The following is a 24,604-nucleotide window of genomic DNA, read 5'->3' on the forward strand; positions in this document are numbered from 1 at the left end:
AGGCACAGTAGAAGAGCGGGCAGAGAAATGTGTATTTGGAGGCTGCTAATGGAAAACACACCATGGGTCCATTAAAAGCAACATTGCCTAACGCTTCTCTTCAGCCCACTGTTGAAACACTCTGCTTCTGGTAAAGGTCCATGCTTCTAAAATCCAAGGGTGACACACAGGTACAGAGTCTGAAGAAAACCCGACTAGGGATATGAGTTGTGGACAATGCCAGGGTACACCCCTTCTTACCTGACATTCACAATGCCAACGATTTCCTTTGACAGGAAACGAAGAATAAATGCATTTAAGACAAAGGTGATCAATCGAAACAACACCTACAGAAAAAGAAAAAAAATAGATAAGAATAAATTATATTGGGAAGGTTTACTTTGCTGAAATGAACACAAGATGGCTGCTCTTCTTAATGTAACGACATACAGCAGCTTTGCCAGAGAGATTCTCTTTAAAATGCTCAACCTGTCTGCACTGCTTCTGAAATCTCATTCCTTGGGGTCTCTCGGCACTCTCATGCAATGGTCAAAGAACCCAGGAAGGCGTGTGGAACTCTCCCTAATTTACTGATTAGAAGAGGGAGGCCCTGACAGATTCACTGAATTTCTTCAAGTTCAGTCAGGCAGAAAGCAGAAAGGGAATTCTAGGGAGCAGAAAGGGAATTCTAGTTAGTGCTTCACACTGGCCCTCCCTCCAGCCTGTTTAGAAAGAGCACACACCTAGCAAGTGGGAGTCTGCAGAATATAGCAGATTTACCAGGAATCACGGAATCTAACTTCTCCTTCTTTGCCTAGTAATATCTAAGGATCCGACAATGACATTTAATCTCTTTGAACTTCGGTTTCTCAATTAGAAAACAGAGAAGGCCATGTTTATTTACTGAATATTTGCCACTTTCCAGAGAGGAACTGAAATACCTTTCAAACAACTGCAATAAGATACTATAAAATAGAGGGGAAAGGAAAACAGAGTCCAACTATCACCTTTTGAAAAGGATATATCCTGAGACTTTCAAGCCTGTGAATTCAAGAAAACCACCTGAACAAAGAATTCTTCCCATGAGACAGAGAAAAACAGGTTGCAATTAAGAGAGGTTGCCAAATGGGGATGATGGCTGGCGTGCAAGCCTCACTAAGTGACACTCCCTCTGCATCCTGGCAGCAACACAGATGTAACTCAAGGGCACTCCAGAGCAAATTACAGATCACTTCTGTGTCAAGCACTCTCAGAGTTACACGTGAACAGCTGCAATCTGGAAAATTCAATCAAACTATGCCAATGGACCACAGTGGTCTGAAAATCTCCGGGGGAAGGTATGACCAAAAAGGGAGATTGCAGTCTAACACTGTCCCTGAAGTGTCACAGAGCAGCAAGGTCTCCAAAGCCAAGGTATCACAGTGTTAACCTTTATGGAGTCAAAGGTGATCTTTTCAAAGTCTGAGGAAAGCTTGGTAGCCTCTCCTTAGAAACATGCGGGTACATAGACACCAAATTCTGTATTCAATTTTAGAGATTTGAAGCCAATTCATGCAGCTCTTAACAGAAAAAGTACTCAGCTGAGAGTCTCAACTCACCATTTAGCTAAACCCATCATCTTCTAATTTCTGTAAGCCTCAGTTTTCATCCCTGTCAAGTGAGGCTACCTATCACAGAGAGTTGATGACAAGGATCAAAAAACATCGTGGAGGTGAAAGCATTTTTGAAAAATGCATACAAATGAAAGGCATTAATACACTATGGCTGACTCAGAGTTAGAGACTAAGCTCTTAAATTCTTTCAGAACACAATGTAATTGCAAAGCTACCTCAAGTGTCTGCATTGTAATTTGAGAAAGCACACAAGACTGAATTAAAACACTCCAAGAAAACTAAAGATTATAGCTATTTAAAAAAAAAAAAACAGATGCACACATTTATGCTAACTTCAAAGTTATCACTAAGAAACTTAATGTCTTAGGCTATATCCATATCTCCTAATTGGTTTGAATAAAGGTTTGAGCTAATGAAGCTATGAGGTTGCTCACACTCCCCAGTATTTGCTCCATATAGTGGCCCTTATTAGCAACACAGTCTTCATTTAACTTTGTAAAGGACTTAACAGTTTAAAAAAAAAAAAAAAAAAGCCCTTTCACATCTGTTAATTACCTGACCCCTAAAAGCAACCTGGTGAATGCATGGGAAGCAAGTAAACTTGGAGCAAAGGGATTTGCCCACATGGCAAGCAAATGACCCAGCTTGACCTTATGGGTAAGGCCACCCGACTCCTAGTCTAGTGTGTTTTCTGCTATGACTTGTTTTCTTTTAATGAAGCTAATCTCAGTGGTAAGGTATCATCAAAGGTTGAACAATCAACACTGTGGCTAAAGCACTGAATTCAAACAGTTATTAATGTTGTGAAATAGAAAAAAAAAACACAAGTAACTTAGGGTTCACCTAATTTAGGGTTAGATGACTAGCTAATGTTTATTAAGTGCATATCTTGTGCAAGGAATTCTTCTACATGCCTTACATAGATTGGCTCATTTCACCCCTACAGTGACCATTTTCAAAATTCGTATTACCATAATAAAACTAGCTAACATTTATTAAGTACTTATGCCAGGCACTTAGGCATTTCATCTGATCTCCCTAATGACATTATGAGGTTGCATTATTGTTCTCATTTAAGATGAGGAAACTGATGATTGTAGAAGTCAAGAGATTTTCCCCAAGTGCAGGCATCTAGCAAGTGGCAAGGCCCAAACTTGAGCCCTAGTCTGCCTGGTGCTTTCTCCTAACCTCTATGTGAAATGCTGCCTCTCTAAAACAAGGGGAAAGGTAGATTCAGGACTTTTGTGAGGAAGGGTTGAATGGGTCAAGAGCAAGACATAGAGAAACTGAGCCACATGACTTAGAATGACCAGGTTCTAGGGTTAAAAGAATCTTTACAATACCATTTGGATCAACTGGCATGCACCATATCTGACGTGAAAATTTGGGCCAAGAAGGGAAAGTGACCTGTCCAAGGTCACACTGCCTTAAGGAAGAGTGCATACTAAGAGCCAGTGCATACTACTGTTAAGTGCAATTATCCGAATAACCCCAACCTAGCCTCAAAGCAACCTTATGAGCTAGGTACTCTTATTACCCCCATTTTCTGAGGAGGAACTGAGGCTTAGCAGGTGAAGTCACTTGTCCTGGGTCATGCAACAAGGACATGGTAGAACCAAGATTCCAGTCCAGGCCTGTCTGAGCCCAGGTCCCTGTTCTTCGTCATGACATATTGACTCTCTGAACTCAGTGGGAGTAAGAGTTTGAAAAAAGTGTTTTGAGAGTAAGGAGTGGGACATGGAAAAAATAAACCCTTGCCTTAAAAATATATGAGATTCTAGAGCACCAGAGGCACCCCTGTCACCTGACCTAACCCTCCCCTACTGCCATATGGGATATATAATGCTCAAAAGGAAAGTGGTTTGTTTGCAGTCTCCCAGCCAGGATTCTGGACGCAGGCTCCCAGCTCCGGGCCCAGGTGTGCCCTCTCCGCCGCCGCCGCCACCGCCTCTCGCGGAACCCCTCCGTAGTAGCGGGGTCCACGCCAGGGCTGGATCTGCCCCGGGATGGGCTCTCAAGGGCCCCAGGGCCACCTCCCGTGAATCCCGGCTGCGGAACGGGCTGGGGCCGGCCCGGCAGAGTACCTGCAGGAGGAGACCAGAAGAGGCCAGCCGGGCCGCCTGGCCCAGCACCTCCCGGGTGTTCATAGCCTCAGCGCCCGGGATCCGTCACCAGTAAACGCCTCAGACGGCCGGCTTTGTCGCAAGAAGATAGCGTCACGGAGCGGCTCGTTCGCTGATTGGCGATTTTGTACGGCGGAGGCGGGGCATGGGAAGATCTGGCCCGTTAAGTGGACCGGGTTCGGATGAGTCCTCGTGGTTGCGCCGCGGAGCCTCTCGCGTTTGAGAGAACGTGTGGTTTGTGTGCCTGTGCCTCCCTGTTCCAAATGAGTTAAATACTGTGACCATACTAAGAGGCTCTATTAAAGTAGCCAAAGCCCCTTCTCTGAGGCACCCAGCCCACCAACCAAGAAACACTAACTTCCCTGGCCTCATCTGTCTAAAGGGACAAACTATTCACTGGCCTCCGTAATAAGATTTTTGCCATTTGGCCATCGCTTACAAAATCACGGACACGGTCCCCTGAATTAGACTAGACAGGATTGTCCCAATTTTACAACGAAAGAACTGAGGACCAGAAGTTAAATACAGCATCTTCTTATGTGTGGTTTTGTGTAATCCTTTCTCAAGCGTTGAAAATTGGGACCTGTTGTCAGAGATGAGTAAGGTGAGACGTGGAGACGTGAAGTGACTTGTTCATGTATACATAACTTGTACCTGGGTGGAGTGGACCCCAGGCTCCTGATCCTAAACTTGCCTCCCTTGTCTGCATGCCACCAATTGTGAGGACAGAGCAGAAGAATGGTAGGAAAGAGCTTCATAAAATGTAAAGTGCCCGACACAGTCGGCTGTTGTTCTGTCCATGCTCCTATCATCTGCTATGCGGGCCATAGGAAGCCCCATCTATCTCTTTTAGGCACTCGGTGATTTGACCCCAACGTACCTTTCAACCACCTTTCACACTCTCACTGCCCTTTCACAGCACATTCTAGGTTCTCGCCATTTGGATCCCTTACATTTCCTCAAACAGGCCCAAATTGGCCTTTTGCTCTGCTGCCATCTCTGCCCGAAGTGCCTTCCTTTCCAAGTGGCACTGCCTACCCTCCCAGGCCCCAGTGTTCTGACTTGTGAGTATAACAGCACCTGCTATGGACTGAATGTTTGTGTCCTCCCCAAATTCATATGTTGAAGCCCTAATTTCCAATGTGGTGGTAAATGGAGGTGGGACCTTTGGGAGGTAATTAGGTCGTGAGAGTGGAGGCCTCAAGAATGGGGTTAGTGACCTTACAAGAAGAGATGAGAGAGATGAACTCTCTCCCTGCCATGTGAGGATACAGCAAGAAGGCAGCTGGCTGCAAACCAGGAAGAAGGCTGTCACCGAGAACTGGATCGGCCACTTTATCTTGGACTTCCCAGCCTTCAGGACTGCAAGAAATAAATTCCTGTTGTTTAAGCCACCCCGCCTATGGTATTCTATTACAGCAGCCTAAGCAGATTAAGGCAGCACCTGTAGGGCTTCCCTGGTGGTGCAGTGGTTAGGAATCCACCTGCCAATGCAGGGGACATGGGTTCGATACCTGACCTGGGAGGATCTCACATGCCGTGGAGCAACTAAGCCACAACTACTGAGCCTGTGCTCTACAGCCTGCGAGCCATAACTACTGAACCCGCCTGCCACAACTACTGAAGCCCATGTGCCTAGAACCTGTGCTCTGCAACAAGAGAAGCCATGACAGTGAGAGACCTGCGCACCGCAGTGAAGAGTAGCCCCCGCTCGCCGCAACTGGAGAAAGCCTGCACACAGCAACGAAGACCCAACAGAGCCAAAAATAAAAACAAATAAATAAATTTATTAAAAAAAAACAAAGACAGCACCTGTAAAGCACTTTGTAACCCTTTATAGCTCTTAGCACAGTCTGCTTTGCAGTGAAGAGACTAGGCTATGTCTAAACATCCCATGAGTTCTGATAAGGCAGGAATGAAGTCCATTGGCTTTGCCTCCTGCAGCAGTGGCAGAGAAAGTCCCCAGGACACCCGTGAATGCTTCCTGACCTGTTATTGCTGCCACTACTGCTGAAAACAGACTATGGGGTTCAAGGCCTATGCACGTCCCCCACTCCCATCTTGCCAGATTAATCAAGCTCTGTCTTATGGCAGGGGCTCAGAATGTAAGCTTTTGACTGTCAGACAGACCTGGCCCTGAATCCTCATTCTGCTACTCACTAACCAGGTGACCTCTATACACTCAGCTATTAAATAGGGGATATTATCTGCCCTGTGATGGCAATCGTAAGGAATATAGTAGACAAAAGTCTGGCTCTTCAGGGGCTTAAATTCTAGTGGGAGGAAGATTGAAGAAAAAAACAAAACAAGCCCTAGTAAATAAATAATAAAATTTCACATAGGGATAAGTGCTATGAAAGAATGAAATAAGATAAGGTAATAGAGGCTTTTAGACGGGGAGGGAGGGGTGCTCTTCCGGAAGGCAGAGCAAATTAGGCAACCACTTGGAGAGGAGAGCAAAATGCTGGAGGGTCGAGGTATTCAGCCTGTGGGCCGAGATGCCCAAGGCCTTGACCTGGGCTGCCTGCCCGCCCCCATGGACCTTGGGCTGGCAGGTGAGGTGGACTCTGGCTCCCTTTATCCCAGCCAAGCAGCTGCCTCCTCCACAGCTACTCCTTGGAGCACAACCAACCAAGAGCTTTTTTTTTTGGTCGGCTTTGCATGGCATGTGGGGTTTTAGTTTCCCAACCAGGGATCGAACCCATGCTCCCGCATTGGAATCACAGGGTCTTAACCACTGGACCACCAGGGAAGTCCCCAAGAGTTATTCACGTCAACATACTCTAACCCTAGGCATCCAGGTGGGCTGGTCTGGGAGTGACTAGGGAATCGTTTCACTGGGGGCAAAGAAGCCAAAGGGAAATGCTCCAAGCTAAGTTCAAAGTGCAAAGCCTCCCAGGAGTCCAGGGTACAGACCCCAAGGGGCTTCTGGGCAGGGAGTCAGGGGCCCTTTTCTCTCATTCTGGAGGGTAGGATTTAGCAAGGAGAGATTGAGCAGAAACTTTGTGCCCAGAGCCGTGCTGGGTGCAGGGGTGTCTGGGAGAGAAGGAACTGTAATGAGAATCAGTGAGCACTGACCACTGACTCCATGTTAGGTGCTTGTGTGAGCACTGCACATGCATGTACTAACCCCTTCATCCTCTCAACAACTCATGAGGTAGGTATTACAGATGAGGACTCCAGGAGAGCTGCAGAGGTTGAGCTGCAGTGGGCTTGAAGTTGTCCCCTGCCTCTGTGCTGAGCCTCTCCAAAGGCCTTGCCTCTGTTAGAGGTATTGGCACCAACAGGGCCTGGCACACTCCTGTGTGCCACACTCCTCTGTGGAGGGCTAAGCACAGAGCTGGTGAGCTGTGACCCACTGGCTATTGCCTGTTTTAAACCACCTGCAAGCTAAGGATAATTTTTTTTTTTGCTGTACGCAGGCCTCTCACTGCTGTGGCCTCTCCTGCCGCGGAGCACAGGCTCCGGACGTGCAGGCCCAGCGGCCATGGCCCACGGGCCCAGCCGCTCCGCGGCATGTGGGATCCCCCCAGACCAGGGCACGAACCCACGCCCCCTGCATCGGCAGGCGGACCCTCAACCACTGCGCCACCAAGGAAGCCCCAAGGATAATTTTTATAATTTTGATTAAAGACCTAAATGTAAGGCCAGAAACTATCAAACTCTTAGAGGAAAACATAGGCAGAACACTCTATGACATAAATCACAGCAAGATCCTTCTTGACCCATCTCCTAGAGTAATGGAGATAAAAACAAAAATAAACAAAAAGGTTTTTTTTAATTAGAAAATTGGAATCACGGCTTCCCTGGTGATGCACAAGACCAAAAGACAACCCTCAGAATGGGAGAAAATATTTGCAAATGAATCAGCTGACAAAGGATTAATCTCCAAAATTTACAGGCAGCTCATGCAGCTCAATATCAAAAAAACAAACAACCCAATCAAAAAATGGGCAGAAGACCTAAATAGACATTTCTCCAAAGAAGATATACAGACTGCCAACAAACACATGAAAGAATTCTCAACATCATTAATCATTAGAGAAATGCAAATCAAACCTACAATGAGATATCATCTCACACCAGTCAGAATGGCCATCATCAAAAAATCTAGAAGCAGTAAATGCTGGAGAGGGTGTGGAGAAAAGGGAACTCTCTTGCACTGCTGGTAGGAATGTGAATTGGTTCAGCCACTATGGAAAACAGTATGGAGGTTCCTTATAAAACTACAAATAGAACTACCATATGACCCAGCAATCCCACTACTGGGCATATACCCTGAGGAAACCATAATTCAAAAAGAGTCACATACCAAAATGTTCATTGCAGCTCTATTTACAATAGCCCGGAGATGGAAACAACCTAAGTGCCCACCGTCGGATGAATGGATAAAGAAGATGTGGCACATATATACAATGGAATATTACTCAGCCATACAAAGAAACGAAATTGAGCTATTTGTAATGAGGTGGATAGATCTAGAGTCTGTCATACAGAGTGAAGTAAGTCAGAAAGAGAAGGACAAATACCGTATGCTAACACATATATATGGAATTTAAGAAAAAAAAAATGTTATGAAGAACCTAGGGGTAAAACAGGAATAAAGACAGAGACCTACTGGAGAACAGACTTGAGGATATGGGGAGGGGGAAGGGTGAGGTGTGTTAGGGCGAGAGAGAGACATGGACATATATATACTAACAAACGTAAGGTAGATAGCCAGTGGGAAGCAGCCGCATGGCACAGGGAAACCGGCTCGGTTCTTTGTGGCTGTCTGGAGGGGTGGGATAGGGAGGGTGGGAGGGAGGGAGACAAAGAGGGAAGAGATATGGGAACATATATATATGTATAACTGACTCACTCTGTTATAAAGCAGAAACTAACACACCATTGTAAAGCAATTATACCCCAAAAAAAAGGTTAAAAAAAAAAAAAATTTCAGTGCAATTCTAAAACTTTGGAGGGATTCAAATATCTTTTTTTTTTGTTTTTTAAAGGTAACACTATTTACTTTTTATTATTTTACTACTTGAAAATAAAGTTTTGAAGTCTAACTGAATATTATTAAAACATTCAAACTCTTATTTTTAATACATATGTTATAAATAGAAAGAATAGTCTAGATTTTGGCCTCTTCCTGTTTTGGACATCCATATTCTAAAGAAAGTTTTTATTAAAAAGTCTTCTAGTAAAAACGTCTGATATGCCGATATTTAAACCTTTTTATCATCTTTCTATATTGGTTAATTTTTTTTTTTTTTTTTTTGCGGTATGCAGGCCTCTCACTGCTGTGGCCTCTCCCGCCGCGGAGCAAAGGCTCCGGACGCGCAGGCTCAGCAGCCATGGCTCACGGGCCCAGCCGCTCCGCGGCATGTGGGATCCTCCCGGACCGGGTCACGAACCCGCGTCCCCTGCATCGGCAGGCGGACCCTCAACCACTGCGCCACCAGGGAAGCCCAGATTCACAATTTTTAAAGGTTATATTCCACTTACAATTATTATAAAATATTGGCTATGTTCCCTGTTTTCTAATATATCCTTGTAGCTTATTTATTTTATACATAGTAGTTTATACCTCTTAATCTCCACCCCTATCTTGCCCCTCCCCCACAAATAAAGTTTTATTGGAACACAACCACATCCATCCATTTGTTTACTTGTTGTCTATAGCTACTGTCTTACTAGAACAGCAGAGTAGTTTGGCCTGGAAAACAAAATATTTACTGTCTGGCCTTTTAAAGAAAAAGTTTGCCAATCCTGGTGATCACCATTGAGCCCCAGTGCCTGACAAGCAGTGGACATTTCATTATTGAATGAATGAATGCATACATAAATGAAAATTTAAATTCAGTTTAAAAAATTTTTTAAGGGTGGAAGAGTTTTATTAGCCCATGGCAAGATACAAAATGATTAATGATGATAATGATGATAAGAGAGTTCTTTCCTGGTGGTTGCCTGGTTTGGAGAGCAAGTGACCCCTGGGAGAATGCTAGACTATCACTGGTGGTCACTGAAGGAGCTGTTTCTCTGGGCTTCCCCCCGCCCGCCGCCCCCTGCTCTCCATGGCAGGTAGCCTCCCTGCCAGGGAAAGCTGACCTGAGCTGGCTATTTTATTACAAAGCTGGAGGGAGTGCCTCCAGCACTTGGGCTGTTGCCAAGACAGTTAGACTCCTGGGGCACCAGGGCAGGGAGGGAGGTGGCAGGCGGGAGGGGAGGCAGGATGGAAGATATGGGAAGCGGGACATTGGACCTCAGCTGGGTGGAGGCAGAAGAGCTGGGCATGGTCCTATACACCAGCCACTAGCTCTGCCCTGCCAAGGCTTCCTGGTGCCCAGAGGACCTCCACCAATGCCCTCCCTGCAAGAGAAACTCAAGACTCTGTCCCTTACTCAGAAGTCCCCGGGCATGAGAATTTGGCTGTGCTATTAACAGTCCACATTTGCTGAGCCCGTGTAGGCACTATGCTGCACACTTCACTTTCATGATCTCATTTTACTCCCACAGCAGCCCCACAACGTAGGCACCATTATTATCCCCATTTTACAGACCAGGAGACTGAGGCTTAGTGGGGTTAAGGGACTTGCCTAAGGGCTAGCAAATGACGGTGCCAGAATTTGCACCGGGCGGTGTGACTCTCAGACCCTTAACTAGGGCTAAACCAGGTTGTTTATTGTTAGTGCTGATTTTTTGGCTCCACTTCAGCAGTTCTGATTCAGGAAGGCTGGGGTGGGCCTAGGAATATGCATTAACCTGCACTCTGGGTGGTTCTGATACAGTGGACCAAGCTCTGAGAAGCACAGCCTGAGGGCAGATCTTCAGGCACCTTGGAAAATCTGCCTCCTTCGGTGGGCTGGAAAATTCTGTCTGCTTAAAGCAAACAAACTGAGTCCTGAGATCTGCCCCCAGGCCCATGCAGCCATCAAGGGGTCTTGCTCTCAGGATTGGGCTACGGTTCAGTGGTCAGGGCAGCAGGTACTGGAGGCGGTGCCTGCGGGAGGGCCTTGGGGAAATTTTGTATCAGGAAGGGTGCACAGTGCAGCCCCTGGGTCCCAGGGACTGCCCAGGGGTTGGGGGTGAGCAGCCACAGGGCCCTGGCCTTGCTGGCTCCTGTGGGCTTTGATTTGTGCAGAGATAAGAGAGTAAACTGCAATGTCCACTCATCAGCCTGGTTCATATCAACACAATGTCTATTCCAGAGCCACCACCCTGTGCTGGGCATTAGGAGGGAACATAAGGGTGAACGAGTCACAATCGCTGCCCTCTCAGAGCTCAGGGTCCCTCTCCAAGAGAACACGACTGTGATACCAGGCAGGCTGAGGTGGAAAAAAACAGGCAAGGGAAGCTCAGGGTTGGGGTCAGAGCTCTCTGGCGGGGGCATCAGGGAAGCTTTCCCTCAGGGGCTGTTTTTGAGCTGCACCTTGAAGGGAAATAGGGCTTGGTCAGACAGAGGAACATGCAGGCAGAGAGAACACAGAGGAGGAAACTTGCCGAGCCCATTGGAAGACCCAGGAAGCGCCTTTGACTGCCCTGGAGTGCAGGAGGTCCTCCCTCACTGGTCTGTGGCCAGTGCCGGCTGGCAGCCCTGAGAAGAACAGCAAGTTCATGGATGTGGACATGCATGTGTGAATGAATACAAATTCAGGCACATGTGTTCACATGCATGGGGGGAGGTGAGCGTGCATCTGTATGTGTGTGCAGGTCTATTTGCCAGGATCTGCCTTCAGACAGACAAAGTCTGTGTGTGGGAGTGTGTGAGCATGCACGTGAATGCATACATGCTTGTGAGTTTATGTATGAGCACGGATGTGAAAATGTGAATGTAAGGTCACGTGCAGTGCATGCAGCCAGTGAACGTGTGGGGACATGAAGGTGTGTGTGCACGCAGGTATACACATATGTAGGCTGCTTCAGGGAGTCAGCCTTTGGACTTTCTGATTCTGGGTCCATGGCCCCCATAAGTGTAAAAAGGGTTAACATTGCGAGTCAGGCCTCCACTTTTCATGCATCACCTCAATTAACCCTCTCATCAATCTTACATGGTGAGGGGACTTCCCTAGTGGCGCAGTGGTTAAGAATCTGCCTGCCAATGCAGGGGACACAGGTTCCAGCCCTGGTCTGGGAAGATCCCACATGCCGCGGAGCAGCTAAGCCTGTGCGCCACAACTACTTGAGCCTGTGCTCTAGAGCCCGCGTGCCACAACTGCTGAAGCCTGCACGCCTAGAGCCCATGCTCCCCAACAAGAGAAGCCACTGCAATGAGAAGCCCACGCACTGCAGTGGAGAGTAGCCCCCACTCGCCGCAACTAGAGAAAGCCCGCATGCAGCAATGAAGACGTAACGCAGCCAAAAGTAAATAAATAAGTAAATAAATCTATTTAAAACAAAATTTTACATGGTGGGCTTATAATAGTTATATAATAATCATCTGAGTTATTATCCCTATTTTACAGATGAAGAAACTGAAGCTTAGAAAAGTAAAGTGACTTGCTCAGTGTTACCCAGCCAATAGGTAGCAGAGCTGGGATTGAGCTCAGACTGTCAGACCTCAAAGGCCCCCCTTTACCATTTTCTGCAAGCTTCTTCTCAGCAATTCACAAAGCTCCCAGGGAGGAAACGCCCCTGGCACATTCCCGCTCCTGGCACATTCCCACCCCTGGCCTGGACCTGGCATAAACACCCAGGGCTTCTTCTCACATGCTAGGCAGGAAAGGGCTGTCCCTGGGGCCTGGCTCTTGGGACCCAGGGCTACACACATAGAGAGGTCACATAAAGGTGAAATGGGGCAGACTTTGTTTATCCAAAACCCCAAAGAATTTGGGCCAGAGCCAGTGCAGGCCGCAAGCCTGAGCACATGGTGTGTTTGCTGCCCTATGGAACAACAGTCCAGCATGGAGAGTTGCCCCCAGGCTGTCCCGGGCCTGTTTTTTCGAAGGTTACTTGCCAGCACCTGCTCCTGAAGAAGGTGGGGATCGAGTCTGGGGACCAGAGTAGAGTCGGGTACCAGGGCAGGTCCTTCCTGGACCTGACAGCCTGTCAGCGACAGCAGCACCACCAACTTGCCTTTGTGTGTTATTTCTTGCATTGAGGACGCAAGTGTCACATAAAAACCAAAACAGGCATTAACAATTTTTTAAAAAATAGGTCTCACAGAATCATTTTCCTCAACCATTTGGAGATGGACTGATCTAAGTTCAAATGTCTTTTAGGTAAGATACTTCGTTTCTCCAAGCCTCTGTTTCCTCATCTGTAAAATGGGGATAATAATAATACCTGCCACATGGGTTATGGTGAGAGTTAAATTAGATAATGCATGCAGAGGCTTCCATACTGCCAGGCACATAGACTGAGCATGCTCAACAAATAGGAGCTATTAGTGCTTTTTTCATTGTATTTGCATCAATAGAGCTGACATCGTTTCTCCCTGTGACCTTGGAAAATCATTTAATATTTGGACCTCCATCCTCCACCCCCATAGAAATTATTTTGACTTCTTTTCTTACACTCATTTTTTTTAATTAATTTTTTTGGGGGGCCCATGTTGCACAGCATGTGAGATCTCAGTTCCCCAACCAGGGATTGAACCCATGCCCCCTTCAGTGGAAGCATGGAGTCTTGACCACTGAACTGCCAGGGAAGTCCCAAGCTCATTTAAATGTTTTAAAATATATAACTTATTTTCATAATTCTGTACCATAAAATTCACCCCTTTTAAAGTGTACAATTTAATTGTAAATGAACTCTATTTCAATACAAATTTTAAAAATAATAACAAAATAAAATAAAACATCATAATATTAACAAATCAAAAAATAAGGTGTACAGTTCAGTGGGTGTTAGCATACTCACGCTTGGATGGCGTTCTCCAACCATCACCATTATCTAATTCCAGAACATTTTCATCACTCCCAAAAGAAACTCCATACTCATTAGCAGACAATCCCCTTTTCCCCTTCTCCTCAGCTCCTGGCAATGACTAATCTACTTTGTGTCTCTTTGTATTTGCCTATTCTGGACGTTTCCTATAAATGGAATCATACAGAATGGGGTATTTTGCACCCAGAATCTTTCACTTAGCATTAATGTTTTGTAGAGTCATCCATGTTGTTGCACGTATCATTGCTTCATTCCTTTTTATGGCTGAATAATATTCCATTTTATGTGTATATCACATTTTGTTTATCCATTCATTACCTGATGAACATTTGAGTTGTTTCCACTTTTTGGTTATTATGAGTAATGCTGCTATGAACATTTGTGCACAGATATTTGTGTGAACATGTTTTCAGTTCTCTTGGTTATGTACCTAGGAGCGGGATTGCTGGGGTCTTGTGGCAACCCTGTTTTCCACAGTGGCTGTAGTATTTTACATTCCCACTGGCAGTGTATGAGGGTTCCAATTTCTCCACATCCTCACCAATACATATTATTGTCCATGTTTTTGATCACAGCCATCCTCATGGGTGTGAAGTGATATCTCATTGTGGTTTTGATTTGCATTTCTGTAATGACCAATGATGTTGAGCATCTTTTCATGTGCTTATTGGCTATTTGTATATCTTTTTTGGAGACATGTCTCTTCAAATCCTTTGCCACTTAAAAATTCTTTTTATTTTAGCTAACATTTACTGAGCACCTCCTGTGCGCTGACTTACTGGGATGGGAAGGGGCACACAGAGCCATGGACTCTGCTTCGGGCATGAAGGCTTGCCTTGCTCTGCCTCCCAGGGCTGTCACACTGGAGCATGTGTGTGATAGAAGGGACTCTGATCCAAGAGGGGAGGAGGCACAGACTGGACAAGAGCCTCGGGTTTCAGAGGCTGTCTGTGCCATGCACCCTCCCAGGGGCCTGCTTTGCCCACAGGCTGCCCTGCCACACCTGACACCGGTGTTATTGATACGTGGCAGCCACCCAGGTCACCAACAGAGGAGGTACCCTCTGGGTAAGCACCCTCAGGGAATCCCAATTTAAACCCATGGCCACCCAGCCAGGGCCCCCACACAGTCCCTGGTCATCTCCAGGCAGCTCTGCAGGGTGAGTGGTAGGGATAGTGAGGCTGCTGGAGCCTGAGCAATAGGAAGACAGAAGGAGCCTACTCTGACCCACACGTCTGTGTGCTTTAGGCATGTCCCTTGATGTCTCTGAGCCTCAGTTTTCTCATCTGTGAAATGGGAGACAAACAACACAATCTCTTGAGGTGCTTCTGAAGCTGAAATGAAATGATGCACGCAAAGGGGTTTACACAGGTTGGGACAGAGGAAATGTTCACGTGATATAACTCATGTTACTTTTTTGTCATCTGAAAACTGAGAGGGACGAGATGATCTACAAATGCTCGACTCCCTCCTAGAAAGGAGAGGTGATAAGGAGCCAGTGGAACCCCCACATCATATGAAAGGATCAAAGAGGCGGGCCAGACTCCCCCAGTCACAGCTACCTCTATGGGAAGGAGCTGTCCTGATTTCAGGGTTACCCAAAAAAGAATTTCAGAGGCAGCAGCCCCAGGAGGGGCAGCCAGACCATCCTAGGAAGCTGTCTGGCCTCTGGGACTTTCTGGTCTCCATCCCGGCTTCGCCTCACCCCTCCCAGCCCGTGCCACAGCAGCCAGGTGCCTTCTCACTGGTCTGCCGAGCTCATGGCTGGAAGGAAGTACGTTTCCAGATAGGGTGAAAATAGATCCTTCTCCAAATATGCTCATTGTGGCTAAGAAAAATAAATCGAACCAAGAGGGAAAAGAGAGCAGAGAGCAGCCATCAGATGGGGCCAGGCCTGGGCGGTTCTGGAGGGGCAAGCTGCAGATGGGTGGGGGTCGGGCTTGTACAACAGAATGGTATGTGTGCATGTGTGTGAGTGTGTGCATGTGTGTGAGTGTGTGCATGTGTGTGTGTGCACGTGTGTGTGTGCATGTGTGCGTGACTGACTTTAAGCATGACTGAGCATGTGTGATAGTAAACGTGGGTATGGGAGTGGGTATGTGTGAATGTGTGTGAGTGTGTGGATGCAGGTTGAGTGTCTGAGTGCACTTGTGTGTCAGGCGAAGTCTGTGAGCACGTGCAAGCACGTACGTGAGTATGTAAGTAAGCATTGCGAGTCTACGTGCAAGTGTGAGCGAGTGCAAGTTAGTGCATATGACAGTGTACAAATGAGTGTGAGCATGTAGGAGTGCAAATGTGTGTGACTGCCTGTATGTGTTCATGCCAGAGTGTATGTGTGATTGTGTAAGCATCTGTGTGTGTGAGTGTCTGAGAAAATGTGAGTACACGTGCATGAGTGTTCACCTGTGTCGTGTGGTGTGAACACGTGAGCAAGTATATGTGAGTGTGTACAAGCAGGTGTGATAGTGTGTCTGTGTGTATGGGGTTTTTTGTTTATTTATTTTTTATACAGCAGGTTCTTATTAGTTATCCGTTTTATACATATTAGGATATACACGTCAATCCCAATCCCCCAGTTCATCCCACCACCACCACCACCCCCGCCACTTTCCCCCCTTGGTGTCCATACATTTGGTCTCTACATCTGTGTCTCTATTTCTGCCTTGCAGACCGGTTTGTGCATGTGCACGTGCTTGTGGTCGGTGCCCCAGGTCACTTACTAATGGTGGTGGCCCCGAGGGAAGGTAGAATTCTCTGGGCTTAGTCACTCAAAGCCCAGACACAGACAGTTCCAGAACATATTTCAGAATAGACCCGGCTGCATTTGTCATGGGGACTCCTTGTTACCTGGGGGCCAATAAGACTTCCTAGAGTTGCTGCTCTGTGAACCTCTCAGAGGCACAGAATGTCAGACACCAAAGGGACTTGGAGCCCCTCTCTCCAAAGACTTCATGGTACATATGGGGAGACTGGAGCCCAGGGTCACACAGCTGGTGGGGGCAGAGCTGGGCTTGTGACTCAGGCCTTCGCCTCACTGTCCAGTGGTTTTCTTGTGCCTCCACCAAGACACACCTTCTGCCTCTGTGGTCCATTCATCCAGCAAATGTTTACTGTGTACCTGTTGAGAGCTACACATCAAACTGGTCTCTAAGATACAGACCAGGACCCTGCCGCAAGAAGCTTTCCTCCGGGGGTGGAAAGGTAGACTGTAAACCAATAGCCAAGTTGATAAGATAATTCCACATCCTGAAAAGTGCTTTGAAGTCAGAAAAGTAGGGTGATGCGATCCTGAGGCCTACTTCAACAGAGTGGTCAGGGAGGGCCTCTGCAGAGGGACATGGGAGCTGAGGCCAGCGTAGGGGAGCCAGCTCTTCACAGCTGGGTCTCCAGACCTATTTTCTAAGTGACCTTCTAGGGGCAGGTGGAGCTGTCACAAGTGCCACAGTCCATGAGGCCTCAACCACTCCCCTAGTCCAATTCTTTTTTTTTTTTTCTTTTGAGAGTAATATTTTTTAATCCTCCTCTTTGGAATTCTGCAGTGGAAACACAAGGGCAGCCCCTTCTTTCTCCTAAACCCAGCAGAAACATTAATAATCTATCATATCCTTTTTAAAAAATTGAGGTAATTGTAGATTCACATGCAGTTGTAAGAAATAATACAGAGAGATCCCTTGTACGTTCTGCCCACTTTTACCCAGTAGTAACATTTTGTGAAACGATAGTATGACATCACAACCAGAATATTGACATTAGTTCAATCCACCAGTCTTTGTCATATTTCCCCAGTTTTACCCATGTATGTGTGTATATTAAGTTCTATGCAATTTTGTTACCTGTGTAAATTCTTACATCTGCCACTACAGTCAAGATACTGAACAGCTCCAACACCACAAGGGTTCATGTTGCTCTTTTATAATCACGCCTACGTCACCCCCTTCTTAACCCTTGGCAACCACTAATCTATGCTCCACTTCTAAAATTTTTTCATTCGAAAAATGGAGTCATATACAGTATGGAACTTTTTAGGACTGGATTTTTTCACTCAGCATAATTCTCTGGAAATCCATCCAAGGTTTTGAATGTATCAGTGGTTTGTTTCTTTTATTTATTTCATGGTATGGATGTACCACAGTTTAACCATTCACCTGTTAAAGAACACTTTGTACACAGCATTGTGAATCAACTATATGCCAATAAAATTAAAATATTTTTTTAAAAAAGGAACACTTTGTGCTCCCACTTTGTACTCACTAGCAATTGATGAAATAGCCTATTTTACTTGGTGTCCTGAGTGTTGTTTTATAATCACAATTATTAAGTTCCTTAACCCTTCAGGCATGGCACCTATTATTTTTTCCATTTCAAAGACAGGGAAAATTGAGGCTTATCGTAAATGATTTTCCCACGATCACGTGCTGTTAAATGGCAAAGAAGAGCTTGGAACTCAAGACAATAGGGCTCTTTCTACCACACCAGGCTTTCTCAGACCTTGACTAAGGTTGCTGGGAAGAGGGTGTAGGCGGAGCCAGAAGAGAGATGTCGGAGGCAGGAAGAGCACTGGAGCAGCCTGGGTCAATTCAGGTCCTCACAGATAACTTCAGTTCATAGGTCAGAAGAGCAGTGTCATGAAGCAGGGGGCAATATGGCTTATGCCCTTGAAATGGTTCCCCCTTTGCCACTTCAAGCCTGAAGTGGATGGAGCCCATGAGCAATCTGCCCACAGACCTGGGACCTGGAATGGGAAAAGGAGGACTCAGCCTTTGGGTGTCTATCAGAGGATAAAAGGTCAAGGATCTCCTTGGAAATGTAAAGTTGAGTGTGTCTCTGATGAGGCCTGAGGAAGTTGAGTCCCACGACAAGTGAACTCTCTATTCTGGGGCAGGGGGCAGTAAGGGAGAAATAGCATTTTAATTTTTTTCTAGTGTGGTGGGGAACTTTAGGTCATTTACACACACACACACACACACACACACACACACACACACACACACACCCCTTGGGCAGGCTCGGTATCTGGGACATGGTTCGGGGAAAGCAAAGTGGAATCAGAAATGGCAGGTCATTCTTTTGCTGCTGTGGCCGCAGGCATGAGTATGCTCAGGCTTCAGAAAAGGCTTGGCTTCAGTGTCCTCCGCTGTGGCAAAAAGAAGGTCTGGTTGGACTCCAATGAGACTAATGAAATTACCAATGCCAAATCCCGTCAGCAGATCCGGAAGCTGATCAAAGATGGGCTGATCATCTGGAAGGCTGTGACAGTCCATTCCCGGGCTTGATGCTGGAAAAACACCTTGGCCCGCCGGAAGGGCAGGCACGTGAGCATAGGTAAGAGAAAGGGTACTGCCAATGCTCGAATGCCAGAGAAGGTAACCTGGTTGAGGAGGATGAGAATTCTGCACCAGCTGCTCAGAAAATACCGTGAATCTAAGAAGATTGACCGCCACGTGTATCACAGCCTGTAGCTCAGCCAGTCTGGTCTGCCTTGCGCCCTAGACCGTGAACTCCTCTTGGCAGGACCTTGCTCAGTTTTTAATCACTGTCCATTTCCCTCCCCAGTCTAGCCCTTGCTTGGGCGCATAGGCTCAATCTACAGTTGATAAACAAGCGAGTCAGGGTATGAGTCAGACCCCAAATCCCGAGAGGCATAGAGTCTAACTCCCCCTAATCCAATTCTGATGGGAAGTGATGGAGAAAAACCTCCTCCCTGGGGACTAGAGGAATCCTCCCTCAGAGAAGGCCAGAGATGAGAAGCAAGTAGTTCCCAAGGCTGCTGGGGCCCGGGAATCACTGCTGGGGCCGTGGAGGAACCCTCACCTCCACTCATGTCCTGAAGTGCTGGTCCAACCCTCATGAAAATAATAGTAACCACTGATGTTAACTAACAGTAACTACTGACGTTTGTTAAGCTCTTTGCATGTGCCAGGCGTATACCAGGGGCTTCAGGTGTATTATTGCATTTAACCTCCTCAACACACCTTAGGAAATGGGCAGTGATGTCACCCCAGTTAACAGATGAGGAAAGTGAGGCTCCACTGAAGTAACATGCACAAGATCACACCACCAGGAAGGGGCAGAGCTGCCATTTGCACTCAGGCCTCTGCGATCCCAAAGACCAGAGACCCTGAGCACACACCCTGGTGCCTCCTGCCTGCTTGCCCTTCGCACCTCACTGACCTGGACCTTCCTGGACACCCTGTCCCCCAGGATCACACTGCCTGCCCTTGGAGCTCCTACCAATTCAGGCCTCACAACCTACCACAGAGCCCTAAATTATGTCACCGTTTGCAAAGGCCAAGATCAACGTCATTGTCCTAACAGCCCCTATATGTGCCAGAACCTTTGGAACCTTTACATACGTGATTGCCGTCTTCACAAGAACCCTTTAAGGTCAGGATTGTGCATCTCATCTAACAGCTGAGGAGGTAAAGGGATGGAGGGGGGCGGTAACCTGACCCCAGAGCCTAATAGCCCCCATGCCTTCACACGGGGTGCTGGTGAAATGCTTAGCCTTCTTTACTCTGTTTAAGCCTCAAAGTCAGTGACTCCCTCCCACCACCAGCCTTACCTATGCAGGGTTCAAATTCATGCCTCGGCAATGCTACCAATGACAGAAAATCCCCAGCCTTTGTGGTCACTCTCAAGCACTTGAAACCCCTATGTTGAAAGGGTGAATGCCAAGGGTTCTCCATGTCTATACCTCAGGGCTCTGAGGTATAGAGCATCTTAGTGTAGGGAGCCTGAACAAATGACTTAGCCCCTTAGAACCTTGATTTCCCCATCTATAAAGTGGGGTTATATGATAATACCCACCTCACAGGTTTGAAGTCAGGTAAAACCAAGGTGATGTAATGGTGCCTGGCACACAGTAGGTGCTCAGTAAAGATATGTGGGTCCCTTGGTTAGCACTGGCCTTGAGACCCTTAGGGGGTGGCGCTGTTTGGAGTCTAGATGGTGGGGTAGAGATTTCAACTTCCTGGGTTTCTGGAGCCTTGCTTAGAGGGCCTCAGTCCTCAGCTCTCTCCCCGAGTCCCTGGTTTGGGCAGCAGCCCCTGGCCCTCCCTCTGGGAACTGTGTGGGTGATGCACAGGCCCAGCCGCTCCAGTTCCCAGATGAGCCGGGCAGAGGAGGCCACAGGTTTTCCAGACAGCTGTGTCCCAGAGCTGCAGCCGAGGGAAGGAAGTATGTGCTCAATGGGGAAGTTGCTGCCCGAAACACCTGGTCGAGAAACAAGGTGGGGAAAGTCCACCAGGCTGCTGGGCTCTGGGGAGGGGATCTCCAGGCGTGGCACATGCACACCACTCTCTCCTCCTCTGTCCCTTTAGCCTGGAGGCAGTGGTGGCTTCCTGCTGGTGCTACTCTCTGGGCTGCCTTGCCTTTCCCCATAGCTTCTCTACTTTTCCATCACCTGTGTAATGGATTCCCTACGTTCAGTTCCCTCTATTTGAAACACCTCAAGTGGCTTCTCTTTTCCTGTTGGACCCTGAAGTCCACAGAGGTAAGGCCACTTGTCCAGGATCAAAGGGCTTGCCTGTGGCACCCATCCTCTGCTTCCTCAGCCCCCTCTCCCTTTGGAGATCTGCCTTCCTCACCCTCACTCTGTGCCAGCTTCCTTCTGCTTTGTGGAGAGCTGTCTGGGAATGTAGTGAACTTAAGGAACTTCATCAGTTGATTCTTACTAAAGTATTACTGACTGATACTTGGGTATCCAGAAGAAGCTAGAACCTCATTGGGCCTGTCCAGGGGATCTGAGGCCACAGAAGAGAGGCAGGCACTGCTAGAAACATTGCCTAAGGCATTTCTCTTCCTGTCTCCTTCCACCTTTCCCCCAGTGCCCCCAACAGGCTAAATCAAGCCACAGAAGTATGAGGAATGCAGCCTGAAGAGGTTGACCCCTCTGCTATAGACGAGGATCAGAGCAGGGGAAGGGTGAGGAATGATTTGTGGTAAGTAGGCCCAGGATAGGCACATTCTCCGCTGTCTACTGTGGCAGGGGTCAGATTGGATGGTGCCTGAGGATACTTGCTCTCTGAAAGTCTATGGATCTGTGACTCTTAGAGCAAGGGCAGGGATTTCCTTGGGTTCTGGTCACAATTCCTGTCCTGCGTGGCCTGCTGATCCCTACTCCCTCTGCCCTTAGTGTGGCCATCTGCTCATGGAGAGGTTGGTCAAGCTGGTCCAGGTGGGCCCTGGAAGAAGACCCTGGGTATGTGGGCCGATTTCTCATCCACATCCAGGCCATGATTCTCCAGAAGCTCCTTTCAGGAATCTGCTGACCTCACCATACCTGCCCATCCTGCTGTCTCAGGCTGGGGGCACCCAGCCCTGTGTCTGCTTTTCCCTGTAGTCCAGTCTTCATGAGCCTGCCAGCCCATCAGTCATGGGCCTGGACCTCCCACCCCAGCGCCACCTTCGCTGGCTGAGGGCTCTTCCCCCTCAGAGCAGTAGGAGGCACCACCTGGCCCGGGCAGAGGTCCACTTGAGCCCTCCGCCCCACCTCCCTCCCTCTATCTGGGGTTTTTCCTTTATTCCTTTCCAGAAATGGACAGGAAACTGGGCCCGTTTTAGAGAGATTATAAGAAAGATTTCTAAAAAGACTCTGAGAGAGGTGCCGAGCAGAGGGGACAGCAGGTCTCCTCCTGTGGGAGGCTGAGGTCAAGCCCTTCTAAGGTTTCCGCAGGCTCTTGGCTCTCAACCCAAGCAAATGAAAAGGCACCCACTTCCCACAGAAAACACTTATAAGAGTTGTGCTCTTCTATGAGGTGTGCTCCAGTTGACAGGTTGTCTTAATATTACACTTAGCAGACATTTAATGTAACATGTATAGTGTTTCAAGCTTCCTGTCACTGAGCTGACACCCTGTGCTATGTGATCTCAATCTGCTCCTTAGAACTGTACCACCATGAACCCCATTTTACAGGGAAGAAGACAAGATGAGAGAGGTCTGGCACCTCGTCTAAGACCACGCAGCCAGGGAGCACTGGGTCACCGTCTGGGTCTGCCTCTCCCCATAGCCTGGACCTCTGTCACCCTGGATTCCTGACTCTGCCTTGGGGACTCTGGGGTGGGGACTTCAGGTCTGCGGGGCTCACACCTCATTAGAAGAGCTTAGAGCTGCTGAATGGCCTGGCCTGATGGACCAGAGCCCTCCTCCTGGCCCAGTTAGGTGCTTGGCATCGGTGCCCCGGGACTCCTCCCGAGGGTGAGCTGCAGGGCACGTGGTTTACCTGCCAGGAGCCCCGAGGTAGGAAAACAAACACCATAAATCATCAGGAAGCCTGTGTAAATATTTTATAGATGGGACAGTAAATAATGCAGCTCCCCGGGCGTACCTGACCCAGTTCATCTGCCCCACATCCAGCACCCAGGCCAGTCTGTCTGGGCCACTCTCCTGCCTTGTAGTTTTTAAACAAGTGCTGAGGCCCAGTGCTGGGCCCTTTCATATGCACCATCTTCACTGCCTAGCCTTTGCTCATGCTGCTCCCTCTGCCTGGAACACCTTTCTCCCTAAGCCTGGCTAATTCATCCTCCTCCTTCAGGAGTCACCTCCTCCAGGAAGCCTTCTTTTATTTCATGGGTGGAGTCAGGAGTTCTTCTGGCTCTCACAGTGCCTAGGCTTCCCCCATGTGGGCTCTGCTCACAGGATGTGGTCATATCCTAGTGACTTGTCTGCTTTCTCTCTGTCAGCTCCAAGAGAGCGATCATATCCCTGGAACTGAGGGCAAATCTTGGCATATAGTAGGTGCTCAACAAATAATGTTAAAGGATGGCGTAAGTTATCTTGTTTAACCTTTAAATAAGTCTGTGAAGCAGGTGTTATTGTGTTTCTTATTACAATTATCCTTATTTTACAGGCAAGAAAACTGAGGCTCAGTGGCAGTGCTGGGATTGACTTCCCACCTGTCTGATCCTGATTTTAGTGCTTTCTCAATCACCCATCCAGCAACACGTCTCTTTCTCCTACAGACCTCAAGCTCCTTGAATCAGGGACCTGCTGTTTCTGCTGGGGGGTCCTTGACCCTTGCCATAGGCTCTGGCACCCAGTGGATGCTAATCCACATGTGTGAATGCCTACCAAAGGTAAGGCAGCAGTCAGGATCTTGTTGCCGACCTGGGAAGGAATGCACAGTGAGCACCTCGGGAGCAGGAGACTAGGTGAGGGGACTTATGACCCCCAGGCCCCAGAGCATCTCTGAGAAGATATGTGTCTGGGGAGAGTCTTGGGTCCCAGACGGAGGCAGCTTTGAAAGATGCTTGGATGCAGTGGCCCAGATGCCTTCCATCCAAAGGCACTGCGTTACTTTGGGGCCAAGTCCCTAACCAGGCCATCAGAGCCTCGGAGGAACCTGAGACACAAAGACAGATGATCCTGTCTACCCTCTCCCCATCCTGTGTCAGGCGCTGAGAACGAGGGCAAAGAAATCAGGGCACAGGCAGTGTGAGGTGGGACAGGACAAGGACAGCTTTGCACAAGAAGCCCTGGCCTGACCCTGGCCTTGATCCTTGGCAGGAGGTGGGCTGCAGAAGAGATAGAGGGTAAATGGGTTTCAACTGATGTGTCACTTGCGGCTGATTGCCAATGGCTCCCTGCAGCTCTGTTGAGAAGAATTCTGAGTTGTATCCCTCCGGGCTCAGTTAGAAGTGCTGTGATCGATTAGCAATATTGGCCACCAGCACAGAGCGGGGCACAGTAGCCTACTTCAGAATTTGTCATCGCCTCCTTTCACCTTTCCTCAACTCTCAGCACAGAGTAGGGACCCAATAAAGGTCTGTGGGTTCATTGTTGATTACTAACAAGGTCAGCGCAGAAGTCATTTGGAGTTAGTCATTCATGGAGATGGCGCTATGAACCCAGGGCCTCTTTACTATTGTATCTGCAAGAACCAGAAAGGGAAAAGGGAGAAGAGAATGGTGAAGAATGACAGACTGCAAATGAGAAGTTAGATGCCCATGAGAACTTCTGGACAGTGTGGACTGAGATCCTGAACCCAGGCACAGCTCTGCCCTCACTAGTCAGCAGGA

At 47.9% G+C, this 24,604-nt stretch overlaps 1 protein-coding gene across 1 annotated transcript in view; it reads right to left on the reverse strand.

Annotated features, from left to right (window-relative positions):
* The window catches only part of RFT1 (RFT1 glycolipid translocator homolog), a 39,082-nt gene extending 35,342 nt beyond the window's left edge, over positions 1-3,740 (reverse strand). The window contains exons 1-2 of the mRNA XM_007447220.1: positions 3,677-3,740; positions 241-326 (exon numbers count right to left, since the gene is read on the reverse strand). Of these exons, the coding sequence (XP_007447282.1) occupies positions 241-326; positions 3,677-3,739 (149 nt within the window). The 5' untranslated portion in view covers position 3,740. The remainder of the gene's footprint in view (positions 1-240; positions 327-3,676) is intronic.
* Between the last annotated feature and the right edge of the window lie 20,864 nt (positions 3,741-24,604).

The sequence above is a fragment of the Lipotes vexillifer genome, unplaced genomic scaffold, assembly GCF_000442215.2.
Source record: "Lipotes vexillifer unplaced genomic scaffold, Lipotes_vexillifer_v1.1 scaffold818, whole genome shotgun sequence".
NCBI classification, from domain to species: Eukaryota; Metazoa; Chordata; class Mammalia; order Artiodactyla; family Lipotidae; genus Lipotes; species Lipotes vexillifer.